At 41.3% G+C, this 23709-nt stretch overlaps 4 protein-coding genes across 5 annotated transcripts; 2 read left to right on the top strand and 2 right to left on the bottom strand.

Moving 5' to 3' along the window:
- Positions 1-72: 72 nt before the first annotated feature.
- Positions 73-1955, bottom strand: LOC6596286 (tubulin gamma-1 chain). Its single transcript, XM_002021772.2, has 3 exons — positions 1730-1955; positions 1470-1672; positions 73-1410 (listed from the first exon to the last, which is right to left on the bottom strand). The coding sequence occupies exons 1-3, from the start codon at positions 1776-1778 to the stop codon at positions 247-249; spliced, it is 1416 nt and encodes a 471-aa protein (XP_002021808.1). The 5' UTR covers positions 1779-1955; the 3' UTR covers positions 73-246.
- Positions 1956-2381: 426 nt separating this feature from the next.
- On the top strand, positions 2382-4798 carry LOC113565460 (recombination repair protein 1). 2 transcript variants are annotated; one of them, XM_026987499.1, is made up of 4 exons: positions 2383-3464; positions 3530-3604; positions 3686-3879; positions 3942-4797. In XM_026987499.1, the coding sequence occupies exons 1-4, from the start codon at positions 2447-2449 to the stop codon at positions 4599-4601; spliced, it is 1947 nt and encodes a 648-aa protein (XP_026843300.1). In that variant the 5' UTR covers positions 2383-2446; the 3' UTR covers positions 4602-4797. The 2 variants fall into 2 exon arrangements, with proteins under 2 accessions (XP_026843299.1, XP_026843300.1); XM_026987498.1 differs by having other exon boundaries at positions 2382-3464; positions 3530-3879; positions 3942-4798.
- Positions 4799-5171: 373 nt separating this feature from the next.
- Positions 5172-6712, top strand: LOC6596287 (thymidylate synthase). Its single transcript, XM_002021773.2, has 3 exons — positions 5172-5187; positions 5554-5671; positions 5730-6712. Exons 2-3 carry the CDS (start codon positions 5567-5569, stop codon positions 6615-6617), a joined length of 993 nt encoding a protein of 330 aa, XP_002021809.1. The 5' UTR covers positions 5172-5187; positions 5554-5566; the 3' UTR covers positions 6618-6712.
- Positions 6713-11550: 4838 nt separating this feature from the next.
- On the bottom strand, positions 11551-18775 carry LOC6596288 (ELAV-like protein 2). Its single transcript, XM_026987945.1, is given in 8 exon segments — positions 11551-13367; positions 13428-13605; positions 13784-14063; positions 14894-15151; positions 15234-15718; positions 15812-15907; positions 15972-16131; positions 18424-18775. Coding segments are annotated over 5 exon segments (2118 nt in total). The 5' UTR covers positions 15709-15718; positions 15812-15907; positions 15972-16131; positions 18424-18775; the 3' UTR covers positions 11551-12440.
- Between the last annotated feature and the right edge of the window lie 4934 nt (positions 18776-23709).

The following is a 23709-nucleotide window of genomic DNA, read 5'->3' on the forward strand; positions in this document are numbered from 1 at the left end:
AATAAGAAATCATCAAAAAAGTAGTTGTTTCTTTCTTTTTAATTTTATTACCACGAGAACGATTGTTAATAGACTTGTAACATTTAGATACAGATAAGCTGTAAAAACAAAGAAATCCACTCGTAAAACGTTTTTTGTGCTGGTTAATACTTGAAGGATTTAAAATCCTTTCGTGTCAGGAGCTACAAGAAATAAAAGAGTATGTTGGTGGTTTCATGGCACACGGATGTCACGAGAGAGGTTGATTTAATGATCGCCCCCAGACTTGGCATCTTCCGATTTGGAATCTCCCTGGGCACGTTTGAACGAATAATGCATGTAGTCACTGCGCGTGGCTGCCTCGTACTCCTGCACGAGGCTATCAACTGTCTCACGGGACTCATCCAGCTCGTTGAGATCATCTTTGAAGATGTCTTCGCGTCGGAATTGATCTAGAAAAGCGCCTCGTTTACGTAGCTTGTCATATTGGTTCAGGGCCCGCTCAAATAGCGAATTGATGCTAGTATGGTTGGCCAACATCAGGCCAGACACACGATGGTTGCTTTGAACGTAGGGCGAAGAGCGGGACAGGGCCACCTGGATTGAGGTTGGTCCCCAGGGTATAAACTGGGCCATCTTTCGATCACGAATGCGCTGCAGCGACTTGTGCACTTGGCTAGGATCCACCTCGCCCTGGATGATGTTAAGTATAGATATGTAGCAATGATGGTTTGTCTTGTCAGGGCCAGTGGACACCATCATGTTCTTAGGCTGTAGCAGACGACGCATTACATCTAAGACGGTCGTTTTGCGAATGTTGACCGTTTGCTGATTGTTCACATCCGAGGCGCTGGTCAGAGGCGTGTACCCCGTCATCAGAAAATGCAACTGGGGTGTGGGTATCAAGGACGCCATAAGCCCGATGAGATTGTTGTTCATATACGACGGGTACCGCAACGTGGTTGTGCTTACGCTCATAATGGTTGACACTAGATTGTTGATTTGCGAGAAACTGGGATTCTGGATATGCAAACGATCGCAAGCTATGCGATTGAGGGCTGTATTGTCCAGGACGACCACACTGTCCGCAGCACTGGTTAGACGTCTCAGTGTCAGCAATGAATTGTACGGCTGAACAACAACATCGCTTATCTCATCCTGATTGGGAAACACACTGAACGTCTGTATGAGCTTCTTGGGATAACGATCTGCCAGCCGTTCCATGATAAAGGACCCCATGCCAGAGCCAGTACCACCTGCAATGGAATGACAGAGTATGAATCCTTCAAGGGAATCACTACCGTCGGCTTCTCTGTCGATTATGTCAAATATTTCCTCTTGCAACTTTTCACCCTGACTATAGCCAGACGCCCAATTATTGCCAGCCCCGCCACCATGCTTCGATAAATACACGTTCTCTGGATTGTAGAGCTGCGGGAAATGAACTCATTTAGCTTTTGAATTTGTAATCTATTTAATCCATATTTTACCTTTGCATATGAAGAGCCCATTATTGTATTGATCACCCTGGGCTCCAGGTCAAGAAGCACCGCACGCGGTATGTAGTGGTCGTCATCAGCCTGATAGAAGAATACATCTTTGCGGTCCATGCCTTCGGTAGCGAAGTCCTCTAGAACGCCGCTTGGCGAAATCCCATGTTCCATGCACAAACGTTTCCAAAACTCGAACCCAACTGCCCGATGAGTTTATTTAATTGGCATGTACACAACTATGCGTAATTGATACTCACTTTGATTGCCGCATTGGCCCAGCTGCAAAGTAATTATTTCGCTTGGCATTTTTATATGCAAACGTAAGGCCAAAGCCGCTGTATCCTTCCTTCTATAAAGTGTCCGGCTGTATCCACGCCAAGCCTAAGTTATGTGGCCGTATAGGAAATTTGTTGCCCTGGCAATTGAACTACAGCATGCACAAACGCACAAGTAAGGACATTGAGACAATTATTTAAACAATTCGCACAGCCGCGGTGCCAGAGAAAATATTTTTTAGTAAGTAGTGTTGGGTAACGATAGTGTAAGGGTTAAGGTGACGAAATCGCGCGGGTCGGTTAATATAATACGGGTTTCAGATAACTGATGGCCTTAAAGCAACCTTTACACCGAAATGCTTATATTGATTTTAAGTCAAATAATTGCTCTTGAGAAAATTTTGTGGAGTTCAATATAATGAATTAACTATATTTCTCCATTCTGCAGAACTGCGAATCTCACATTTGTGACCTCACACAGTTCACCCTGTGTCACCTCACATTCATATTCGTCAGTATATTACGGTATATTTTGAAACTGATACGGTATATTTATGAGGGTCTGACCGTATATTCTATTGCCGGCTTCTTGCAGAATAGTGGCGTCGTTGCCCGCGCAGAGTTTTTTGTGTCCGCACACAATCAAGAAATAAATTTTTTTCCTTAAAAATCGACCATAAATATTCATAATATAATAAAATGCCCCGCTCCAAGGCCACAAAAAAACCAGTAGAGGAAGCGCTAGAGCTCCCTGATGCTACAACAAATGGAAGTGTCGTTAAAGAAAAAGCCGGTACTACAGATGCTGATGCCAAAGTTCTGACGAAGGGGAAGCCACGCGCAAAAAAAACATCGAAGAAAACTGCAGCCGAAAACCCAGAGCCAGACCACGATGAAAACTCGCAGCAGTACAAGGAGGAAGAGGAGAACGCCGAAAAAGTGCCAAAGGCTTCGAAAGGGCGTCCTCCGAAGAATGCAAATGAAGAACCGGCCCCAAAATCTAGCGGAGCAGTCAGTTCTCGGGCCAAAAAGGAAAAACAGCCTGCTGCTGAAAAATTGGAAGAACCAGCAACGTCCAAGGGACGTGCCAAGAGAGGAAAAGCGGCAGCTGTCGAGGAATCGGCTCCGAAGGAAACAAAAGCCCGGGGACGTAAGAGGAAGGACCCTTCAGAAGACGCTAATGCGGTGGTAGAAGAAGCAGAACCGCCAAAACAACGAGCAAAAAAAGAACAACCACCCTTGATCGCACCAGAGCCAGCGCAGAAGGGAAAGGAAAATAAAGCTGAGACACAAGCCAAACGGCCCCGAGTTAACAAGCGTCTGGCAGATTCGGAAATAGCCGAGGTTCTTGAGGAAGAAGAATTGGCTCCAGAGCCGCCAAAGGCTACTAATAAGCGAACTAAGAAAGCGAAAGCTGGTGAAAACGGTGTCCGAGCTGAGCCTGTGCCAGTAGGGGACTCGAAGACTTCTGAGCTCACGGAGGAAGCAACAGCAGATGCTGTCCCCACGAAGGCCACCAACAAGCGAACTAAAAAATCAAAAGAAACCGAACCTGTGCTGCCATCTGAGCCTATGCAGGCAGCAAAGCCAACTAAGCAGAGAGCCAAAAGGGAAGTCAGGGAGGAACCCGAACCAGCAACCAGCAAAAAACGGGCTCAGAAGGCCACCGCTAAAAAGGAGAACGAGGAGTTAGCAGAGCCTGCAGAAAGCAAGCCAGGTTGGCGGGAATGAAATATAATACATAATTGCACACATTTCTAACCAGATTTAACTATTTTCCAGTTCGCGGTCGGAAAAAAGCCGCCACCGCCACCAAATCTGAAGCTGCTGAAGATGATGCGGTTGATGGGTCGAAAAGTATGTTGGTGGAGCCCACCGGGTGCGGTGCCGGTGCAGTATTGAAAAGCTTGCACAACGTGCTCAACTTTTGTTTTCCAGCATCCAAGACCAAAAAAGTGGAGAAGGCAGGAGAAGCCAAAGTAAACTTGGATAAAGCTGACTTTGCCCTGCCAGCCGAAAAGGTATTCAATTTTAAAATCTCTAGCTGGAACGTAGCTGGGCTAAGGGCATGGCTCAAGAAGGACGGTCTTCAGAGTTTGGCTCTCGAGGAGCCAGACATATTTTGTCTGCAAGTAAGTCCGCACCGAACGCCTTTAGCAGGACATTATTAATCACATCACCATTTTTGTTGAAGGAAACAAAGTGCTCAAATGATCAACTGCCCGAAGAACTGACACACGTGCCGGGCTATCATCCGTACTGGTTGTGCATGCCAGGTGGCTATGCTGGGGTGGCCATATACAGCAAAATTATGCCCATTAATGTCGAGTACGGCATTGGAAACGAGGAGTTTGATGATGTGGGACGCATGATAACAGCGGAGTATGAAAAGTTCTATTTGATAAATGTCTATGTCCCAAATTCGGGTCGCAAGCTGGTTAACTTGGAGGCTCGCATGCGCTGGGAGAAACTTTTCCATTCCTATGTGCAGAAGCTCGACGCTTTGAAGGCGGTCGTCATCTGTGGGGACATGAATGTGTCCCATAACGAAATCGATTTGGAAAATCCCAAGACGAACACCAAAAATGCTGGCTTCACCAAAGAGGAGCGCGGTAAGATGACTGAGCTGCTTGGGCTAGGATTCGTGGATACATTCAGGCACTTGTATCCCGACAAAAAGGGAGCCTACACATACTGGACTTACATGTCCAACGCACGCGCTCGCAATGTAGGGTGGCGTCTCGACTACTGCATTGTCTCCGAACGATTTGTCCCGCGGGTAGTAGACCATGTGATCCGAAAGCAGCTCCTTGGAAGCGATCATTGCCCAATTACTGTATTCCTAAATATTTAGACGTAAAGCTAAACTAATTTTTTTTGTATAGTGGCAAACTTTTTTCCACTTAATTTTTTGTTTGTTTTTATTTGTAGTAATAGGCATTACGACCTCTTTTCCTCATATAATTATACCGTCTGTCCTATTTTGTTACATGCGGCATACACGTATGTATACATTCTGTTGTAGATCGACCAGTTTCGGTATTTAAATAAAATTACACAAAAACTTCCTTTTACAAAAAAAGTGCATTTAAAAGTAAATTAAAAAAAAAAAGTAGCCCAATAATCTTCCTATCGATGCGAAAATTTGCAAACAGCAGAGAACGCTGGCGTTGACTGAATTTGTACAAAAAACGGTTGGGCTAAAACAATGAACCATTGAATTTTTTAGCCAAAACGTTTTGTTTTTAGATGCTCCTGTTTTTACAAATTTTTGGTATCGATATGTTTTTTCATTTTCTCATCGCCTCTGGCAAACAAAAAAAAATTTATAAAATTTCATTTATTTTTTGAACCAAAAAGACAGCAGAAAGTGCGCAAGGTAAGACGGTCCAGACATCTTAGATGCAACCCCTGGGTATTTACTATATGGTTTACAAACTGTGAGTAACATCAGTTGAATGTAACTAAAAGCGCTAGCATATGCTGAAAGGCAATGATAACTAAACTTTTTGCACCACTAGACTCCTATGCTTATCCTATGTAAAAAAAAAAAAAAAAAAAACAGACTTTTGCCCAAAACTCAATAACTCAACCCAGTGTAAAAGATGGTTATTTATAATGTTTTAGTGTTTACAAAAATTACAAAGTTTCTTTTTTACTTCGATATATATTATAAAACAATTTGCTTAACCATCCATGGAACCGTGAACTGTGATTCAATGCATGACTGGGACTATCGGAAAATATTTTTATGGTGAACATCTCTATCCCGCCAAAAAAATCGAGTTTTTTTTAACTTTTCTTAGTTTTTGTTAAATAATGGCGAGTGCAGCTGCAATCCCCAACTTGTCATCAGATAATGCGTCGCCTGTGAAGAAATCCCCAATCAAGCGTGAATTTAAGGAATGCAATGTTGAAGTGCCGGTGCGTACAATTGAAACAGACTCTTTGTCCTCCCACATTACGTTGCTCTACATTTTAGTTATTGATGCAAGAGACCAATAAAGACGAGCAGCAGTACTTAGACTTGATTCAGTATATCATAGGGAACGGTGAACGTCGAATCGATCGCACCAATGTCGGCACCCTGTCGGTATTCGGCAGTCAGCTACGTTTCGATATGCGGCTTTCGTTTCCCTTGCTGACCACCAAGAGGGTGTTTTTCCGCGCGGTCGTGGAGGAGCTGATTTGGTTTGTGGGCGGAAAGACAGATGCGAAGCTCTTGCAGGCGAAGAACGTGCACATTTGGGATGGAAACAGCACCAGAGAGTATCTGGACAAACTGGGCCATACCGATCGCGCCGTGGGAGATCTGGGTCCAGTCTATGGCTTTCAGTGGCGCCACTTTGGTGCCGAATATGGGACTTGCGACGATGACTACAGCGGCAAGGGCATCGACCAATTGCGCCAAGTAATTGACACCATCAGGCATAATCCGTCCGATCGTCGGATCATCATGTCTGCATGGAATCCGCTGGACATACCCAAAATGGCACTTCCGCCCTGCCATTGTCTGGCACAGTTCTACGTCTCGCAGACCCGCGGAGAGCTGTCGTGCCAGCTGTATCAGCGCAGCGCCGACATGGGCCTTGGCGTGCCATTCAACATCGCCTCCTACGCCCTGCTGACCTACATGATAGCCCATGTAACTGGCTTGAAGACGGGCGACTTTATCCACACCATGGGCGACGCTCATGTGTATCTTAACCATGTTGATCCACTGAAGGAGCAGCTGAAACGCAAGCCGCGGCCGTTTCCAAAGCTGAACATCAAGCGACAGGTTGAGAACATTGAAGATTTTCGGTACGAAGACTTCGAGATCATCGGTTACGAGCCATACCCTAAGATAAAGATGGACATGGCCGTCTAAAAATGCTACTGCTACTAACTGTATTACCTGAAATATTGGCTCATATTGGCAATCCATAATAAATAAATTCAGTGATTTACGCTGTCACAGCTCAATGAGTTCGCATTTGTAGTGGGAGATAGAGATTGAGTTTGAGGTAACTGAAACTTCTTAGCTGCTTCTGTTTTTCAGTCACTAGTCGACTGGAGGAATACCCCTCCAAATGTCAATTTTAGTACGTACTAGAGGTCCATTCATGCATGCGTACTCTGTGCAAAACTTCAACCACAAAAATAGCTTTTTCTTCTCAAAAGTTGACAACACAGATTCCTGCCCAAATGTAGTGGCAAAAAATAGAATGTATTCGAACGTCATTGCACGCATTTACGGGAACTCTATCGGCGGAGCATTCGAAATCATTTAGTACTTAAATTTGCAGCAGATTTACACGTGGTAGCCGTCGCTATGCATAGCATACTGGATAGAATGGATAGACTTCAGAGTTTCTCTGTGCCTAGAATGTAAAAATATTGCGGGAAATTGTAGGGCATAGTCTTTAAACACATCATTTCATAGCTTTATTGGAATAAATTGTTGGTTTCATTCATCGTGTGTCGCGTGTGTTTGTTGTTGTTTTGTAAATTCTCAGTGTAATCCATAATGAAGTTAATTGATTCTTAATAAATCTTGCACAGAGTATACCATAAATATGCTATATAAATTTGCTTGATTTCATCGCACACAATATTGTGATTTTTGGTTTTGGTTTCTTGGTTTCTTGGTATCGTCTTTAAGTTTAATTTATAATGAAAATTCGAAGAAAATCGCTTAAGGTCTTCTGTCCATATGAAAGAACTCGACTCGACAATAATTCAATATATAATTTATGCACGTTAATTAAATTGGAGTAATTGTTTCGGTTTCGTTTCATTTCGTTTCGTTTCGGTTTTGTCTGTGATGATTAAAGATAAATACATATTTGCTACTACAATACGATACGGTCCACCAATATTTTGACTATGTTTATAACGACGAGAAAGAAACTTGACTTGCATAGTTTTCGTATATAATATGTGGCATAATACATACGAGTACATACATACATATATTGTATAAGCTAACCCATAGACAAATAGAAATTAGATGGAATTATTATAATCTCTTATGTGAAATTCAATATGTTATTTAAACTTATGTTGAGCTTGAAAGAGCGAATGCCACTAAGGTTCTGAGTTGAGTTTAGATTCCATATTCCGTATTCCATATATCTTTCTTTTCCAATTCTTCAATTTTGGCTAATCGCAGCTTAGTGCCGCTTAATGCCTTGCCTTTGCCTTCGACTTGCGTTTAACAATAGTGCTTAAAATTAGTACCTTTGACTAAGTTCTTTTCGACTAAGATTTGGTTTTTAATTAATTTATAATATACTTTTAGTTTTATTTGTATTTCTTCAACATTTAAACATATAGAGAGAGCTTCTTTCCATCGTTACCTTGCCGATGACGACGCGCGTCCAGAAAATGGTTTGGTTTGTGTGTGTGTGTTTTTTTTTCTAATCTTTTCGATAGCCGGGTCTTGAGGGAGGATGTTGGAGCAGAAACAAAGATCTGATCTGGACTTTTAAGAGAATCGTGAAGCGCCAAAAAAAATTAAAAACTGCTCAAATTGCATGCTATTTTAGCAGGAGCTTTCACTACAAGTTCTGTTGCTCTTCCTATTCCATTTTGTTTTAACCATAGTCTTATAATTTATCTAGCATCCATTCAACAGATCTTGCAGGAAGCGCCCCTGGAAAAGGTTAGAGATGCCCACAAGCCGTCAACTACCATCGATTCTTAGCACATTTCTCGAATAGGTCATATCTGTAAGTAAGTTCCTTTTGGGAGGGGGGCTTTGCTATCCAACATTTATTTAAGTGAGATTACAATAGTAGAGAAAAGAGTGCCTGTGTGTGTTTCCGTGTGTTTGCGTGTGTTGTGTGTGAGAGAAACAGACATTTAAAGAGAGAGAGGGCGCTGCAGGCTTCCACGTTCGCTTCCGCTTCCGATTAGAAACCTGCAGGCAATTGCACAACCTTATTGGCTCCAAAACGCGAATGTGCCTCTAGAAACGACAAACAGATCAATCAATCAATCAATCAATCATGCATTTTCTTTACATACTCGTACTTCTTTGGTTTTTTGTTTGGTTTGGTTTGGTTTTGGTTTTGATGTAAAAGTATAAAAGTGTACCGTTTATAAGCCTTTCTCACTTGTTTGTTAGTTAAAATTTGTGGTAACTTTTCATATTTTTGTTTTTTGTTTTTGTTTTGGTTTTCGATTTCGATTTCGTTCTCTTCGGCGAGACTGCTTCTCGTTCTTCGTTTCTCAAGATATGCGCTTTGTTTTCTATTTTTCTTCGTCTTCTCTAAATGTTAACATTATTGCGTTTTTATGTAAAAATTATAAATTTGCTCGTTCCTTTTGTGGTTTTGTTCTTTGTATTCTTTCTTTTTTTTTGTAGTATTTTCTCGATTCCTTAGTCTTTTCTGCATTTAGTTAAACGTTCTGTTATCAGTGATCCTCAGCGGACTTTGTTCTTTACGTATGTTTCTCATGACGTTACGTTCCCACGTATTTCCCTTTCCTTTCCTTCCCTTCATCGACGTTTTGCTTTGTTTTGTATATTATTGTGCGGTGTTTTTGTTCGTTACCATACCCATTAAGTATATAATATGTATATATAATATAATATATTGTATATATAGTACTCATGTATATATTTAAATTTTTAAAATACTTTCTTGGTTTTCTTCGGGCTTCCTCGCCTCCTCTTCGGTCTTCTCTGTCTTCTGTTTCTCCCTTACTATAAAACATTTCCTCTTAAAAAATGTATATAATCGATTGCTTTTGTTGTTGTTCGGGTTTTACTTTTACAATACTTTTATTCTTAATTGCATTATGCACACAGAGATCTCATGTTACACAGATCCTGTCCGCCAATATGGAATGGAATCCCTGCACGCCGCAGTCCGCAGTGCCGCATGGAATCCCATACAAATGCACAAAAAACGGTGCCTCGATTTCTACATTTTGTATAAAAACTTTTCATTTGGTGTTTTCTCTTGTAGTGATTGATTTCTTGGGCTGAGTCCTTGAACTAGCCTAGAAATTTTTGCTGGAAGGTATTCATTCTTTCTTTCTTATTACCGCTTAAAAAGCAAGAATTCTATTTAATTTTTCAGTCAAGCATTTGCGCATGAGTATGTGTTTGAATGTGTCTGTGTGTGTTTGTGTGTGTGTGAGTGTGAGTATGGGTGTGTATCTGTGTATAGGAGAATATTCTTATAGCTTAGTTTTACTTGTTTTCTGATGCGGGAAGGAGAGTAAAGTGGAGGAATAGTGGATACTATAGCTACTGAGAGCTCTACATACAAATCTGGTGGCTTGGCATTTTGCTGCTTTGCTGCTACGCACTACACACGCACATACCTAATATCTTCGTAACCATAATCGTAACTATAAGTATATGCATGTACTATATATATATATATATATATATAGTATATATGTATATCATTTCTGGTAATAAGTTTAAATAGTATGCAATTAATTTACTGACGTTGACGTATACATGAAAATGGTTTCTTGTTGGTTTCCTCCTTGCTTTGCTTTGCTTTGCCTCTATGCATGCCATGACTTAGTAATTCGTAATAATTTCCTTGGTATGTATGTAGATGTATAAACATTTAAAATTTTCAATACACAACATCAATATATTGTTAATCATATATAATAATTGTTTGTTTCATAAATAGTTATAGATTTTTCGTATAGTGCTATAGCATAGTTTAATGTCTCTTAACATTGCAAATTTTACGTTTCGGGTGACCTTATTTACGAGGCAAGGGAACCGAGGGATACAAATCATAATCATAATCATAAGATTCAAATTATAAATACCAATAAATAGTAAATGATCTCCTACCTTTCCCAAGCCATTTAGTTCTTTTTTTCTCAATAGAAGTGTCCTTTTTTGTTTTTTTTTGTTATTTCTACAACTAAATTCATATTTTTTTTAAAGGTTTTCTGCTTTTTGAATTCGTTAGGGACACATTTTCATTTGTAGTTTTGCAAGGAAATCTGTCAAGCACCATGATTTAATTTTATCGATCTTCCTTCCATACACTTCCCCGATCGCTATCTCGACTCTCGGAAACATTATCTCTCTGTCAGATCGAGCCCCGATCTGGTATCCATCCCAGCCTTTCATTTTCGTATTTAAAAATGTATTATATTTAGTTTGGCAATTTGTTTAACTTGTTCATTAATTTCTTGTATCTTTCTCTTTGTCTGTTTTGTATGCGCTTTTGATATTGCTGTTGAGTTGGGTTAAAACAAATTCGTTATGCTGAAACGCGTTTTTTCAATCTAAGTTACGTTACGTACTCTCGCTCTGGTTTTCATTTACTCATTTCCATTTAATTTCATTTCACTTCTTCTATGCTTGCTTGTCTAGGGAGGGACTGTTCTGATCTTTGTCTAAAGTTACATTTTTAGCTTCGTTTTGGAATGGCGTGCTTCGATTTTGTAGCTGGCTTTGTTTTAGCTTTACAATCGTTGATTAGGTTAGTACTATTATGGTCTCACTTTGCTTGTATCGTGTTATACTATCTGTTTGTTATCTGTTATCCGTTTTGCGTTTGCCCGTTTTGCTGTTTTCGATTTTTCTTAAACATTTATTCGTTGTATTCGAAAAATTCTCATTAGCTCTTGCCATTTTATGTGTGTTTAGATGCATTCTGTGCTGACATGACACCAGAGAGTCAGGGCAGGGATGGGGCAGTATGACTTTATGACGAGGAGAAGATTAGTTTTTGGGGTTCGAACATATGTTGTTATGGAATGGGGGATGGTGGATGGTGGATGGCGAATGGGGAATGGGGTATGGGGATAGAATAAAGGGTTCGACTATATGTGGGTATATTATGCATACATCGTTTATTTTAGAAAAAGTTATACATTTAATATAAAACATAAACATATGCATGTCTTGTTTGGTTGCTTCTCGTATTCTTCTTGTATCTTGTATCTAGCTTTCCCTCTCATTCTCTGCTCTGCTTTGTCTATTAGCAAAACGGCCTGGTCTGACTATATGCCAAACCAAACGCCTCTACACTTGTATCTGTTTACGCATTCAGTTCTGTTTTCGTATCTCATTTATACAGTTATTTATAGCTTAAATATTTGTCATGTTTGTTTCTCATTCTTTGGTGGATTGTGGGCTTCATTGCCATCAAAATGCTCCTCTCATAATTATCTGCTCTGTTTAAAAATATGTGTAGAGTAGAGTAGAGTAGAGTGGAGTACATCCCAAACAAAAACTTAACTACAGCTTTACTTATCTCCGTTTCTCAGTTTATTCCCTTCTGGAAGCCATTCTGTCCGCTAGTGGCGACTAGATAGATGTTTCTTTAAAAGTGCATTAACGAATAAAATATAAGGGTACAGTTGCACTTATTTTGTAGTACTTATTCAATCACGGGCCCGATTGATATGCGCCTCGATTTAAGTTAAACAATTGATGTGTGGAGGATGTGATACAAAACGAAAAACGAATTCATAATTCATCGAAACGTAATCAACTTAAACTAGGATTTGCTTAGCCTGATGCTTTGGATTTAAGCTATCAAAATGAAAAAATAATCGCCTCGGCTTGAGTCACCAAATGTTGCCTCTTGGCCAGCTTACAAAGTAATTTGAAGTAAATGAAGCTAAATGGGCCTAACAAATTGAGAAACCAATTAATTCATAAGAGGTTGAATCGAGTAAATAAAGGAAAAATAATGAGTAGTTACGGGGATCTTTAAAAGAACCAATTCGACCAGGAGGGCATGTTTTTGTTCCCAGAGCCAGCTCCTGACGACGATCCATTGGCTGCCATTCCCAGTCCCAGTCCCATGCCCATGCCCATTCCCAGGGCTCCTCCTCCTCCTAATCCGTTCCGCTGGCTTCCATGGCTACCCACAGAGCCTCCTGTTCCTGCTGATGTGTTGGCTGCACTGCTGGATCCTGATCCTACTGCACTGCTGGCCACGTTTGTCAGGAACTGGGCGAATTCCTGCTGCAGTTGCAGCTGTTGCTGGAGCAACTCAAATTGATTTTGTGGCTTGTTGTAAATGAATTTTGTGGATGTTTTCAAAATGTTGCTCGACGACGAAGCCGAGGAGGAGGAGGCTGCAGCGCCATTGCCAGTGCTGCTTCCAGCATCGCCATTGGACACTGCGACTGCTGCGACTGATGAAGTGTTGTTTGATGATCTCTTAGGTGGCGGCATTGATTGTTGCTTGTTGCTTTGTGTTGTTGATTGGAGCCTCTGCTGTTGCTGCTGCTGTTTGCTCGTGTTGCTGCTGCTACTGCTGTGGCTGTTGTTGTTGGTGTTGTGCTGTCTGTTGTTGCTACTGCTGTTGTTGTGGTTAGCATATTTGCCATGTGGATTGTTCGAAGTACTGATGCTACTACTGATGTTGTTCTGATTGTTCTGACGATGGTTGTGGAGCACCAGACCATTGGCCGCCAAGGCCGCCGCCGCCGCATTGGCATTGACAACAGCAGCCAACTTGGATAGTAATTACGTTTGCTTGTTCTTGTTGGTCTTGAAGCTGACCTGGAGCACCCGGTTGCCCAGCGTGTAGCCATTGAGCGACTGTATGGCCAGCACCGCCTCCTCGTAATTGGTCATCGTGACGAACCCGAAGCCCTTGCACTTGTTGCTCTGCAGATCGCGAATCACCTGGGGGGTACAACAATCAGTTGATGCAAAACCACGAAATTGATTTGTCCCGCGCCTCACCTTGACCGACTGCACGGCCCCGAAGGGCCCAAACAGCTGCCACAGCACATTCTCCTCGGTCTCGGGGGCCAGATTGTAGACGAAAATGCACCAGCCGGAGCTGGCAATGGTGTTGCCCTGAATCATCCCATTGGTGATCAGATCGCTGGTCAGCGGTGAGTATCGAGAGATAACCGAGCTGCAGAAGAGGGTCAAACAAATGGAGAGACATTCTAGATGCTGTTTACCTCACACATAGATCGTATTTTACATCTACGAATATATAGGATATATGTAAGTATATCTAGGTGTAGGCATGCAAATAAACTTATTCTAACGACACCAGTTGCTCCCTTCTCTATCCGTTTTTTCCTGACCTGTAACGGCCCGCGTTGGGATGTATGGCAGCGGCTGCTGCTGCGGCTGCAGCTCCGGCAGCGGCATTCGTGGGGAATGCCCGACCGCCTCGGGTGTTCTGTGGAGCTATGTAGGCGGCCAGTGGCTGCATACTGTTCTTGTTGCTGCTGGGATTGTTAGCAAACTTGACGGTTATCGGTTCGGTGGAGTTCTTCGGAGTGGTGCCGTTCAGCTCCTTAATGGCCCGATCGGCCTCAAAGCGCTGATCGAAGCGTATAAAGCCAACGCCCTTGGAGAGACCTGCAAATGATCGTGAATGTTTAGTGTGCATTGCAGGTACAGAAGCGTCAGAGGTACAGATGAAGATACGGATAGATACAGATACATATAAATTCGAGCGAAAGCAAGCGGCAACCTGTAATGCAATGGATTGTCATGCATCTGTCGAATGACGAAAGCAAAAAAAAGTGATGCGAAAACTGAATAAAAGGTGAAAGCAGTGCAGCTGATAGATAGATTGTATTGTATGGTACAGTATAATGCGTAAAATGCATAATAAATATTGTATTATTGTGTTTTGTATGTGCGGATGCACTGCAATTGGTAAAACATCAATTGGAAATTAAAGGGAAATGATATATGATAAATTAAAATGATTAAAAGAAAAAACATACCCGGCGCATGTTCATCTTATTTGGTTCGATTATTACATGTAAAAATAAAATTGTAAATAAAATTTTCATTAATTATAATTCTTAATATATCAATAATAAGGAAACAGAAGGGAGAGATTATAATTGTATTTGTGGAGAGAGCGCCAGCAAGATTCGAAATCAAATTTGTGCGCGCTATGGCTAGGAGGCTACAAATGAATCGAAGAATACGAGTAGTAGTAGTACGAGTAGATAGTATATTCAAATATTTAAATACTGGATACTGGGACATGCTTTTAATGGTAAAAGAGAATAGTAATGGGGTGGTATATAATGGAAGATTCCTCTAGGATATGGGTTTTGGGTTCTGGGTTCTAGTTTCTGGGTCTAATATTCCTTTAGTATTTAGTATTTAACTTCGTCTCTCTCTCTATCTCTGTCTCTCTGTCTCTCTCTAGCTAGGAAACCAGGACTCACCGGTGATATTATCACAAAGTATGCGCGAAGTGATGATCTTGCCGTAAGGACTGAACAATGATTCGAGGTCCGACTGTGTCATGTTCTTTGGAAGACCCGATACATAGAGATTGGCGCCTTTAATGCTCTCCGAGCTGGGCCGGGCAATGGAAACCTTGATGGTTTTATTCTGCAGCCGCAGACCATTTAGTGCATTGATGGCCTTTTCGGCATCCTCCTGCTTCACGTAGTTCACGAAGCCATAGCCCAGGCTCTGGCCTACATCGGGAGATGGGAGATGGGAGGGTGGGATTAATCGACGGATGACAGTTCAGTATCCTACTCGGCGCACCGTGCTCACCTGTCACCTTGTCGCGTATCAACTTGCAGCTCTCCACCTCTCCGAAGCTAACGAACAGCGAACGTATCTCATCCTGGGACATTGTCTGTGGCAAGTAGTTTACAATCAGATTAGTTTTTGGATCTGGTTCGTTGTTGTTGTTGTTGTTATTATTGTTGTTAGCAGTGTTGTTGTTGTTGTTGTTATTCGCTGTTGAATTGTTGGCATTGGATGCCTGGCCACTGGCATTCGATCCGGTTGTCGTCGATCCAGAACCCGAACCAGATCCGGCTGCTGCAGGCGATGTCGAGGCTGTACCTCCGTTTATCTGCGCCTGGCTGTTGGTCGTCACATTTCCCGTAGATCCTGTAGATCCTACGCCGGTGCCTGTTCCTGTGGCGGAGATGGTGGTGCTGCTGCTGGCAGTGTTGCTGGCAGCTCCAGCAGGTGGCTGTTGTTGGGGCTGCTGTTGCACGGCTGTCTGACCCTCGACCATGTTGTGTCTGCTGCTGAAAAGTACAACAAACGCCCATTAAGATTCATATCTTTCATATCATAAAGAGGTATACAATAGTCGAATAAATAAACATGAACTTTACTGCTTTCTTTTTTGCGAAAAACTTGTTCACGAGACAGTAATAAAGGGAGGAGGAGGCGTTTATAGAGTTGATCTTGAGATAATACTGCAGGGGGATCTGCAAGAGAACATAACAAATACATTATGAACAATTTTAGATCACAATATCTTAGATCACTTACCCCTTTCCTGAGGCGCACGCAGGGTGGATCAACCGAAATGGAACACAAAAGTATTTCTGCCTGTGGACCGATCTCAGGCGTATTCTATAGCCTAGTTAGGAGCGCGTATAACACGTATACGTATGGGTACGTTTGGGTTGCTTGTGTGCCCGAAAGTTTACTGAAAAGGAAGTGCCAAAAAACCAAACAAAGTTGCTATAAAAATCAATTATTTTAATTCAATTTAAATGAAATGCGGGCAGGGGCCGCTCTCGCCGCTTTTTCTGGGGAAGCGCCAAAGTGAATGGTTTTTTTTGTTTAATGAAACCTTAGAAATGCCCGAGACCAGAGCTCTTTGTTGCTGTGGCTGCCACACATTTGCTGCCTGACTGCATGGCAGAATGGGTGAAGGTAAGATCCGGCGGTAGAAATGGCTGAAAAATCGATGCAATTAAAATGCGGTCTCCCTTTATTGGAGCCAATTAGATGCCTATTCTAAATAATGGATATGGACTGGAGGCGAATATCCCTCCACCAACTGATGGGCTTTTCTTTTGGGCACGTGGGCATATTCTTTTATTTATCTATTGAAAGAGAGTCTAACATAAAGGAGTTCACAGACTCTTTCCATAGCGTAGATATGATATGATACATATGTACATATGTATGTATGTCCCTCTATTTTATTGATATCAGGATTTGATCACGTTCCTTAAATGATTCCACTCCATTGAATTCATTCCATTTTCCACAACTAAAAGAAAAATACTGTGCGTTCTCCAGCTACGACGACAACGCATGCGCCTCACAATTCTGTCTTTCTCTCTTTCTGTCTCTGTCTCTGTCTCTATAAACGTCTCTCTCTACGGGCCGGACCGAGAGAGATCTCTTCAGTTTTTTATTAAGAGAGGCGCGGTGGGTTTGTGGTGTTTGCTTTTCGTTGAAAGACATTGAAATACTCAAAAAATAAACAAATAAATACATTCGAAATGCAAATGGAGCTTTACTTGGGAATATTGTGGCCATATTGGAGCCCACACCCACACACCGCACAGACGGGACGGCCTGCTATATAGTACGTATACGCTAAATATGTATGTGGATTAAATCGTTAACTTGTTATCCGACGAATAAGTACGTCCGATGGATGGATGGTGGTCTCTGCTCTGCTTCTTGTAACACATTCTCGTATAGTAAATTGTATTTTTAGCATATGTTCAATTTGGTGCCTTTATGACGATTGCGGCCTGCAATAAACTTATTTACATGTCTGTGTACTCGAACGTTTTTCATTATAAGGTGGGGAGAGAAAGAGATTGGAAAAATTGCGAAATATTCATATAAAACGAATGAAAAAAAAACCCAATTTGAAAAAATATCTTTCATTGGCTATCTATCATTATGGGATCATCTTATACGATTCTAAAATATATACTCGCAATTATATTCGGAAACTGTCTGGATTGGAAGATTTTTCTTCACTTTTGTACCGACACTTTTCTTTTCTTTCTGTAAATCGAAAATCGATCTTAGCAAGGCAAGACTTTCTCTATGTTTTCTTTAAGGAAATTTATCATTCAATTTCATTGCTTTGATTGGAAATACCTTTTGAGATAGATTACCGTCGAGTGTTTTCTGTTGTAAATTTTATTGCGCGGGCAGTTTGTTACATTTCCCAGCGTAAATCGTGCGAGAAAATAATATTTTAAAAATAAACAAACAACTGCTGGGATATACGAAATAGAAGAGCTCTGCTGCTGCTGTGCTGTACTGCGGTTCTGCGTAGCCGTAGCCGGCACAAATTATAGTTGTATTTTCGAAAATATTTTTAAAGCAGCAAAAGAATCGCAGCTGACGCGATGACGTCGCACGGTGGGCCTCAGCCGAAAAGAGGTGACAAAAGTCAATGAATTGTATGAGCGCTTTTGATAAAATGAATAGAGAATTTTCTAAAATCGCGAAATGCACTTTTGAACTTAGATACAGAAATATTCAAACAATATATAAGGAAAACAAATATCAATGAAATTCAAATATACATATATTTTTGTTAAGTCAAATCAAAGTTGAAAAATAACTCAAAAATTAGATCCATATACTAATACATCCATATATTTCATCTATTAGACAAATTAATGACCGAGAAACCATACTTTTCTACAGAGTTTTATTGCGCTGAATACAAGTCCGATCACAGAATTTCGAGATTTCCTAGCCTAAAAGTGAAAAAAACGGGTTTTTGACTATGCTCGACTATGCATCTTAAAGTGCTAGTCTTACCATTCAAAACCCTTTTTGAATTTTTGAGATATCAGACCCACTGTGCATCGGAGCTGTTGCTGCTCGACGCATATTTGAGGTTAAGTGGCAGAAGAGTTTTCCCCACAATCCACTGCCTGAAGGAAATGTTCTCGCATTGAATTCATTTTCCGTATTATATAAATTCTCGTGGAAATGAGCCTGGTTCTGTTACCTTTTCTTCCCGTTGGGCTGGACGTTGGATGGATCTGCTCTCAGATCGTGGAAAACTTGTTGCTGTTTTCTCGATTTCGATTTCAGTGCGATTACGAAACAATTTTCAGGGTGGGATGGATGTTTGGTTTTACGCGAGTATATTTATTTTAATAATAACCGAGACAAAAACCGAACAGAATCCGAATTGGAAGAAAGCACAACCAAAACAAAGCGACAACCGAAAGGAAGGCAAAGAGATTTAGTTAATTGGAGGGATTATAATTAAATTGTTGAAATTTAATTTGTTGCCGTGACTGTTGGAAAAAGGAGAAACCGAACTAAACTAAACAGAACAGAACATAACCGAACCGAAACGTGCAACTAATTCGTAATAACAATAACGATAATAATAATAATAATAAGGAAATAAAATCGAACGGAAAGTAGAAAAGAACGCGTTCCTGCAACTCAACAGAACAGAAATAAATGATTTGGCGAGCGGCGCGGAAAGTATTTTTATGCCTCCGAGCGAGTCCAAGCACGGAACGGGAGAGCGGCGATACCGCGCGTGAGAGAGAAAGTGACAGAGAGAGAGACTGTTGACTGTTGTGCAGTTGGGTTGGCCAACTTGTCGAATGCTTGCTCTTTGGCGCCGCAAGGGAAGAGAAATCCGTTTGGAATGGATCACCCACCTATGAACGGATACATCCAATGAGCACACACGCTCGCCTATACATACATATGTATTTTCGAGGCGGCGGGGAAGGTAATTTATAATTAAATCCAATTGTCTTTGAAAACTCACTATATTCCTTTATGGTAATCTATTTAATATGCCCATAACATCCGAAGGCAAAAGACTTCTAAGCACTAAACAGCTGAAATTATTTCCAATTGATGTTCAAATCTGTGGCAGCAAAACAGTTGTTCCAACTGATAATGGGGCAGTTAAATATTCTATTGATTAAAACCCATATTGCCGATGTCTTCCGGATAGCTAAACATCCCACTGATACTGAAGCCCCTTAAATGAAATCATTATCACATACACATACACATACATATTGTACTTATGTACTTATGATACATATGCATTAAGCCACTAACTTTAAAAACGCTTTCAGTTGCATTGAATATTGGATGTTGTTTCTGTTCCTAGGAAAACAGAATCCAATTTATAATACAATTGAAACAAGCATTTACATTTACAGTGGTACACGGCCCCTCAATAAGGATAATTATAATTCCACTCCCACAACCGTCCGTCCAATAACGTCTTCTAGCCACTTTTTTCCCTAAAAACACGCCCACACATAATGAAACCCATAATTTTCTTTAATAAATTGTTAAAAATTCCTACCACCTAACTGATAGATGCACGGCTGGGATGGAGCCGTACATGGTTCCAGAAATATAGGAAACTTGATCTATACCTATGTACACATGTACATATGTATGTATGTTTGTACGTACTTGGCCGCCGGGGCACAGGAGCTATGCAAAATGCAAGAACAAAACAAAAAAGTGACACACCTTGCCAAAGTCTCCGTATAGATAGGTAGAGAGAAACAGAGAGAGAGAGAGAGGGAGAGACGGAGAGACAGAGGGAGTAGAAGGACTAGTAAAGAAAGTAGAAGAATGTCTAAAGCTGAATTATAGAGGCCGCTTCGCATTTGGGTGCGGCAAAAATAAACGGGAGAGAGAGCAAAAAAACGAAAACTGCAGCAGAAGCGCAGGCAGCGCAGTCAGCTGTCAGCTGAGCGCGCCACAAGATATGCAAGTCCCGAGCAGTAGGGAGAACCAGCACCAGAGAGTGCGAGAGCAAGCACACATAAGCTCAGAGAGAGTAAGCTTAGCTGCAAGCTGACGTTGACGTTGACGTTGACTTCGACGCTAACGTCACCTCCAACACAGGGGTGGGTGGGCTGGTGGTCGATGACTACGGAACAGTTACCGAATCAGGCTCAAAAAAACCGGGGCTCTGTGCATCCTGTGCTAATCGAATTTGAAAACGAAATAAAACATAATATATTATATCTAGGGAAAAAGTAAGCCGGACCGAACATTAATAATTACATCCCCTTATAAAGATAGCTCTGAGCTCTGCGAAGCTTTTTCTGCAGCAGGCTCGGTCTCCAACACCATCCCTCCTCCCGGCAGTGACCGCTCCTGGATCAACGTCGTTTTTTAGGTTAAATGGCGACTGCAGGCAGCGCACTATGGTCCGAACGACCACTTTTGTTGGCCAAAACCTAATTTTTCAAAGTCAAAACTGAAACCTGGTTTTGATCGCTTTGCATTAGAAAAAGATCGACCATTAAATCTGCGTACCAGAAATTTCCATAGATGGCGCCACATTCGCAAAATCAGCTGTGCAACCCAACTGTTTTTTTAGTAAAGCACGTGAAGGGAAAAGTGCCAAATAAATTACCACTTTAGATCTCTCAAAAATTGAAAAACGCCAAGACGTGATTAAATTTTTTTGATGAATCTTAATCTGTCGGGTTCTTACTACGTGTTTTGAGTTTTTAACTGTCTCTAGTAGTTGTGATGTCTTCGTAATTGAAGGTTAAAGTGAGGCCTTTAACATGTGCCAACTTGTAATGAAAACTAATTTTTGAAAAGGTGTACAAAGTGAGTCCTACCTAGTCCCACCCTGAAACCTTTTGTGTGTCGTAGATTAATAAATTCTTTTTAAAATGTATATAGTTAGAAATGCCACTTTTGACCACAATTCTTGGAATTTGCATTAATAGAGCATAACCTCAAATTCGAAAATGCAGATTTCTTTGCCGTATGGAATTCAGAGAAGGGTAAAATTATCAATTATTTGAAAACGGATCTTAAGGCGACATATCATATGAAATTAATAAAGCTTTTAAAGGTACCAGCAAGAAAATTTGTTATCGTTTGGCAACATACCGGAACAAATGCCGGTAAAATTCAAAGATGTTGGAACGAAAATATGTGGATTGGCCACAAGCCTTTATTTCAATACATTTATCTTTATGTCCAGAGAATGCTAACTAAGTTCGTAAGGTTTTACAGGACCCAGTCGGAAAGCCGGCACACACATCACCTAACGAGGCGTTAACCTTGCTTCTAGACAAGGATTTCGGCAATAATTTACGCAAACCTTTGAACGATTTTATTTTTATTTAAATCAAAATTTTTTTTAGTCGTGCAACGCCGTTTTCTTAAATAAAATATGCTTAATACTTTTTTTCACTACTACTAAAAATTTAAATATGCATTATTTAAAAAAGGGGCGGTGCCACACCAATTATTTTTCTTAAATCCAGTTCTTTTTGATTATATATATCCAATACAAAAAACTAAATGAAAAAATCTTGTTCCGTTCGGGAGTTATTAATTTTGGCCAACAAAAGTGGTCGTTCGGACCATAGTGCAGCGGCCGGCGCTGCACGAAACACAGCTTTGTGCATGAGTGTGCAGTTGGTTGTGTGACTGTGTGAGTATGTGTAGGCAGCAAATACATATCAGAGTATAGAGAAATTGCGACTCTGCCGACAGAGAGCCTCCCCATTGAGCCCCGTTTTACTATCGCCTGATACGAGAGCTGAGGGCTGTGGGCTGAAGGGGAGGTGGTTCTCTACTCTGCTATATGCAAAGTGAAAAATCGACTTTGGGTGTGGGCACTTTTGCATGGCAAATAGAATGTAAAATGTTTTTGCGGATCCCCCATGATTTCACCATTTTCTTACTTGGCTCGTCGGCGCCGCAAAATATTCTTCACTGATTTTCACAACTTTCCGTTATGCGTTTTCGTTTTAGAAAAACTTGAGAATTTGGTTCGTTGCGTTGCAAATGAGTTTTAAAAACTAGTTGAGCACGTACGCACACACATTTAAAGATTTTTCGAACTGATTCCGATACATATATGTATGTAGCACTATATATTCATTTGTAGATATATGTATGTATGTGGCATTACGAAAATTTGTGTGTGGCTGGTTGTGTGAGTATGCTAGATGTGTGTATTTTGATACCGATATACAACAATTTATAAACGACGACAATACGACGAGAATCAAAAAACACAACTTGCTGTCGAGAGTGCAAGAACTAAATGGTTGTTCGATTGCCGCCAGGATAAATGCAGCCAGGACTCGCGACTGCGCTGCCCGCTGCACCAGTACCAGTAGCAGCAGCAGCAGCTCCTCTGCTCCTCGTTCTGCCATTGGCGGCGTACAGTTGAGTACGCGAGAGAGCAAAGACATAACAACTGCGTAGTTTTTGCATTGGCATGCACAGTGGAACGAAAACTACATCAGCATATCTAAGGGTAAGTTAATTGCTTCAACTTAATGAAATCGAGAGAACCTAACGGATATGTATTGACAGTACCATGTACCGTATACCCTAGACAGTGCCCTCATATCATTTACACTTTTAACAATATTTATTCAAAATTGGCACATTGTACCCCCCACACAAATGAGAAGAACAAGAATTAGAAGAGGCAGTCAGCAGATGAGGAAGGCAGCGAAGAGGCCGTCAGCAACTCCAACAATAACAAGAAGCTGCAGCGCAAAATTGCGCAGGTACTGGCAGAGCCAGAAGCAGAAGCAGCAACAGCGCATCGCAAGCGCTGCACTAGCTTGAGGGATATAACGGTAGAGTTCTCTCTCTCTCGCACTCTCTCCTTAACATCAGTTAGTCATTCTCTCTACAGTTTAAGCTGCACTGCCAGGCTTCGTTATTTAGCCGAATAGCCTACATTCGTTCGCAAAACATAAACAAGGAAATGCAGCCACCAGAAGCGATGAACACGAAACAAATTGTGGTAGGTTCTTCGTATAGAAAGAGAGTGTGAGAGAGCGCGCATCAGGAGAGAACGGCTGCCCGAGCATCTCAAGCCGGCCGCTACGACACCGCTGTGGGAAAGAGCAGCCAAAAAGGCACCCAAACAAACAGTTAAATAGCAACAAATGCAAGGCAGCTGACTGCAAGAGAGGCGAGGAGGGAATTGAGAGAGCGAGCGAACGAGCAGCAAGCTCAACTTGACATCATTTGTGTCAAAAGACCATTGAACTCTACTCTGCGAGCAAAACGCCACCCTGTACCACCACCCCCCAATATTCACCACCCAACCGCTCTCACCTATTTGTATATATGCAACAATCTCTGCTCTTGCCTTCGTCGTTGCTTGTTTTGTTGCTGTTTGCTTACAGATGCATGTACATATGTACGTGTAAACCAACCTGCACGCACACGGGCAAGCTCAATGTATTACAAACCTTTTTTAGCTGCAGTTACCTTACAACTGTAAGTATTTTAACCC

This window comes from Drosophila persimilis, unplaced genomic scaffold, assembly GCF_003286085.1.
Source record: "Drosophila persimilis strain 14011-0111.01,24,50 unplaced genomic scaffold, DperRS2 tig00000124-arrow-pilon, whole genome shotgun sequence".
NCBI lineage: Eukaryota > Metazoa > Arthropoda > Insecta > Diptera > Drosophilidae > Drosophila > Drosophila persimilis.

What these genes read in the sequence shown, in the direction of transcription:
- LOC113565460 (XM_026987498.1), top strand. Translation starts at nt 2,447, where the DNA reads ATGCCCCGCTCCAAGGCCACAAAAAAACCAGTAGAGGAAGCGCTAGAG. An exon ending in GCCTGCAGAAAGCAAGCCAG is followed by an intron (nt 3,465 to 3,529) that starts GTTGGCGGGAAT and finishes ACTATTTTCCAG; the next exon opens with TTCGCGGTCGGAAAAAAGCC. An exon ending in CAGACATATTTTGTCTGCAA is followed by an intron (nt 3,880 to 3,941) that starts GTAAGTCCGCAC and finishes TTTTTGTTGAAG; the next exon opens with GAAACAAAGTGCTCAAATGA.
- LOC6596287 (XM_002021773.2), top strand. Translation starts at nt 5,567, where the DNA reads ATGGCGAGTGCAGCTGCAATCCCCAACTTGTCATCAGATAATGCGTCG. An exon ending in AATGCAATGTTGAAGTGCCG is followed by an intron (nt 5,672 to 5,729) that starts GTGCGTACAATT and finishes TCTACATTTTAG; the next exon opens with TTATTGATGCAAGAGACCAA.
- LOC6596286 (XM_002021772.2), bottom strand. Translation starts at nt 1,778, where the DNA reads ATGCCAAGCGAAATAATTACTTTGCAGCTGGGCCAATGCGGCAATCAA. An exon ending in GGGCCAATGCGGCAATCAAA is followed by an intron (nt 1,673 to 1,729) that starts GTGAGTATCAAT and finishes CTCATCGGGCAG; the next exon opens with TTGGGTTCGAGTTTTGGAAA. An exon ending in TGGGCTCTTCATATGCAAAG is followed by an intron (nt 1,411 to 1,469) that starts GTAAAATATGGA and finishes CATTTCCCGCAG; the next exon opens with CTCTACAATCCAGAGAACGT.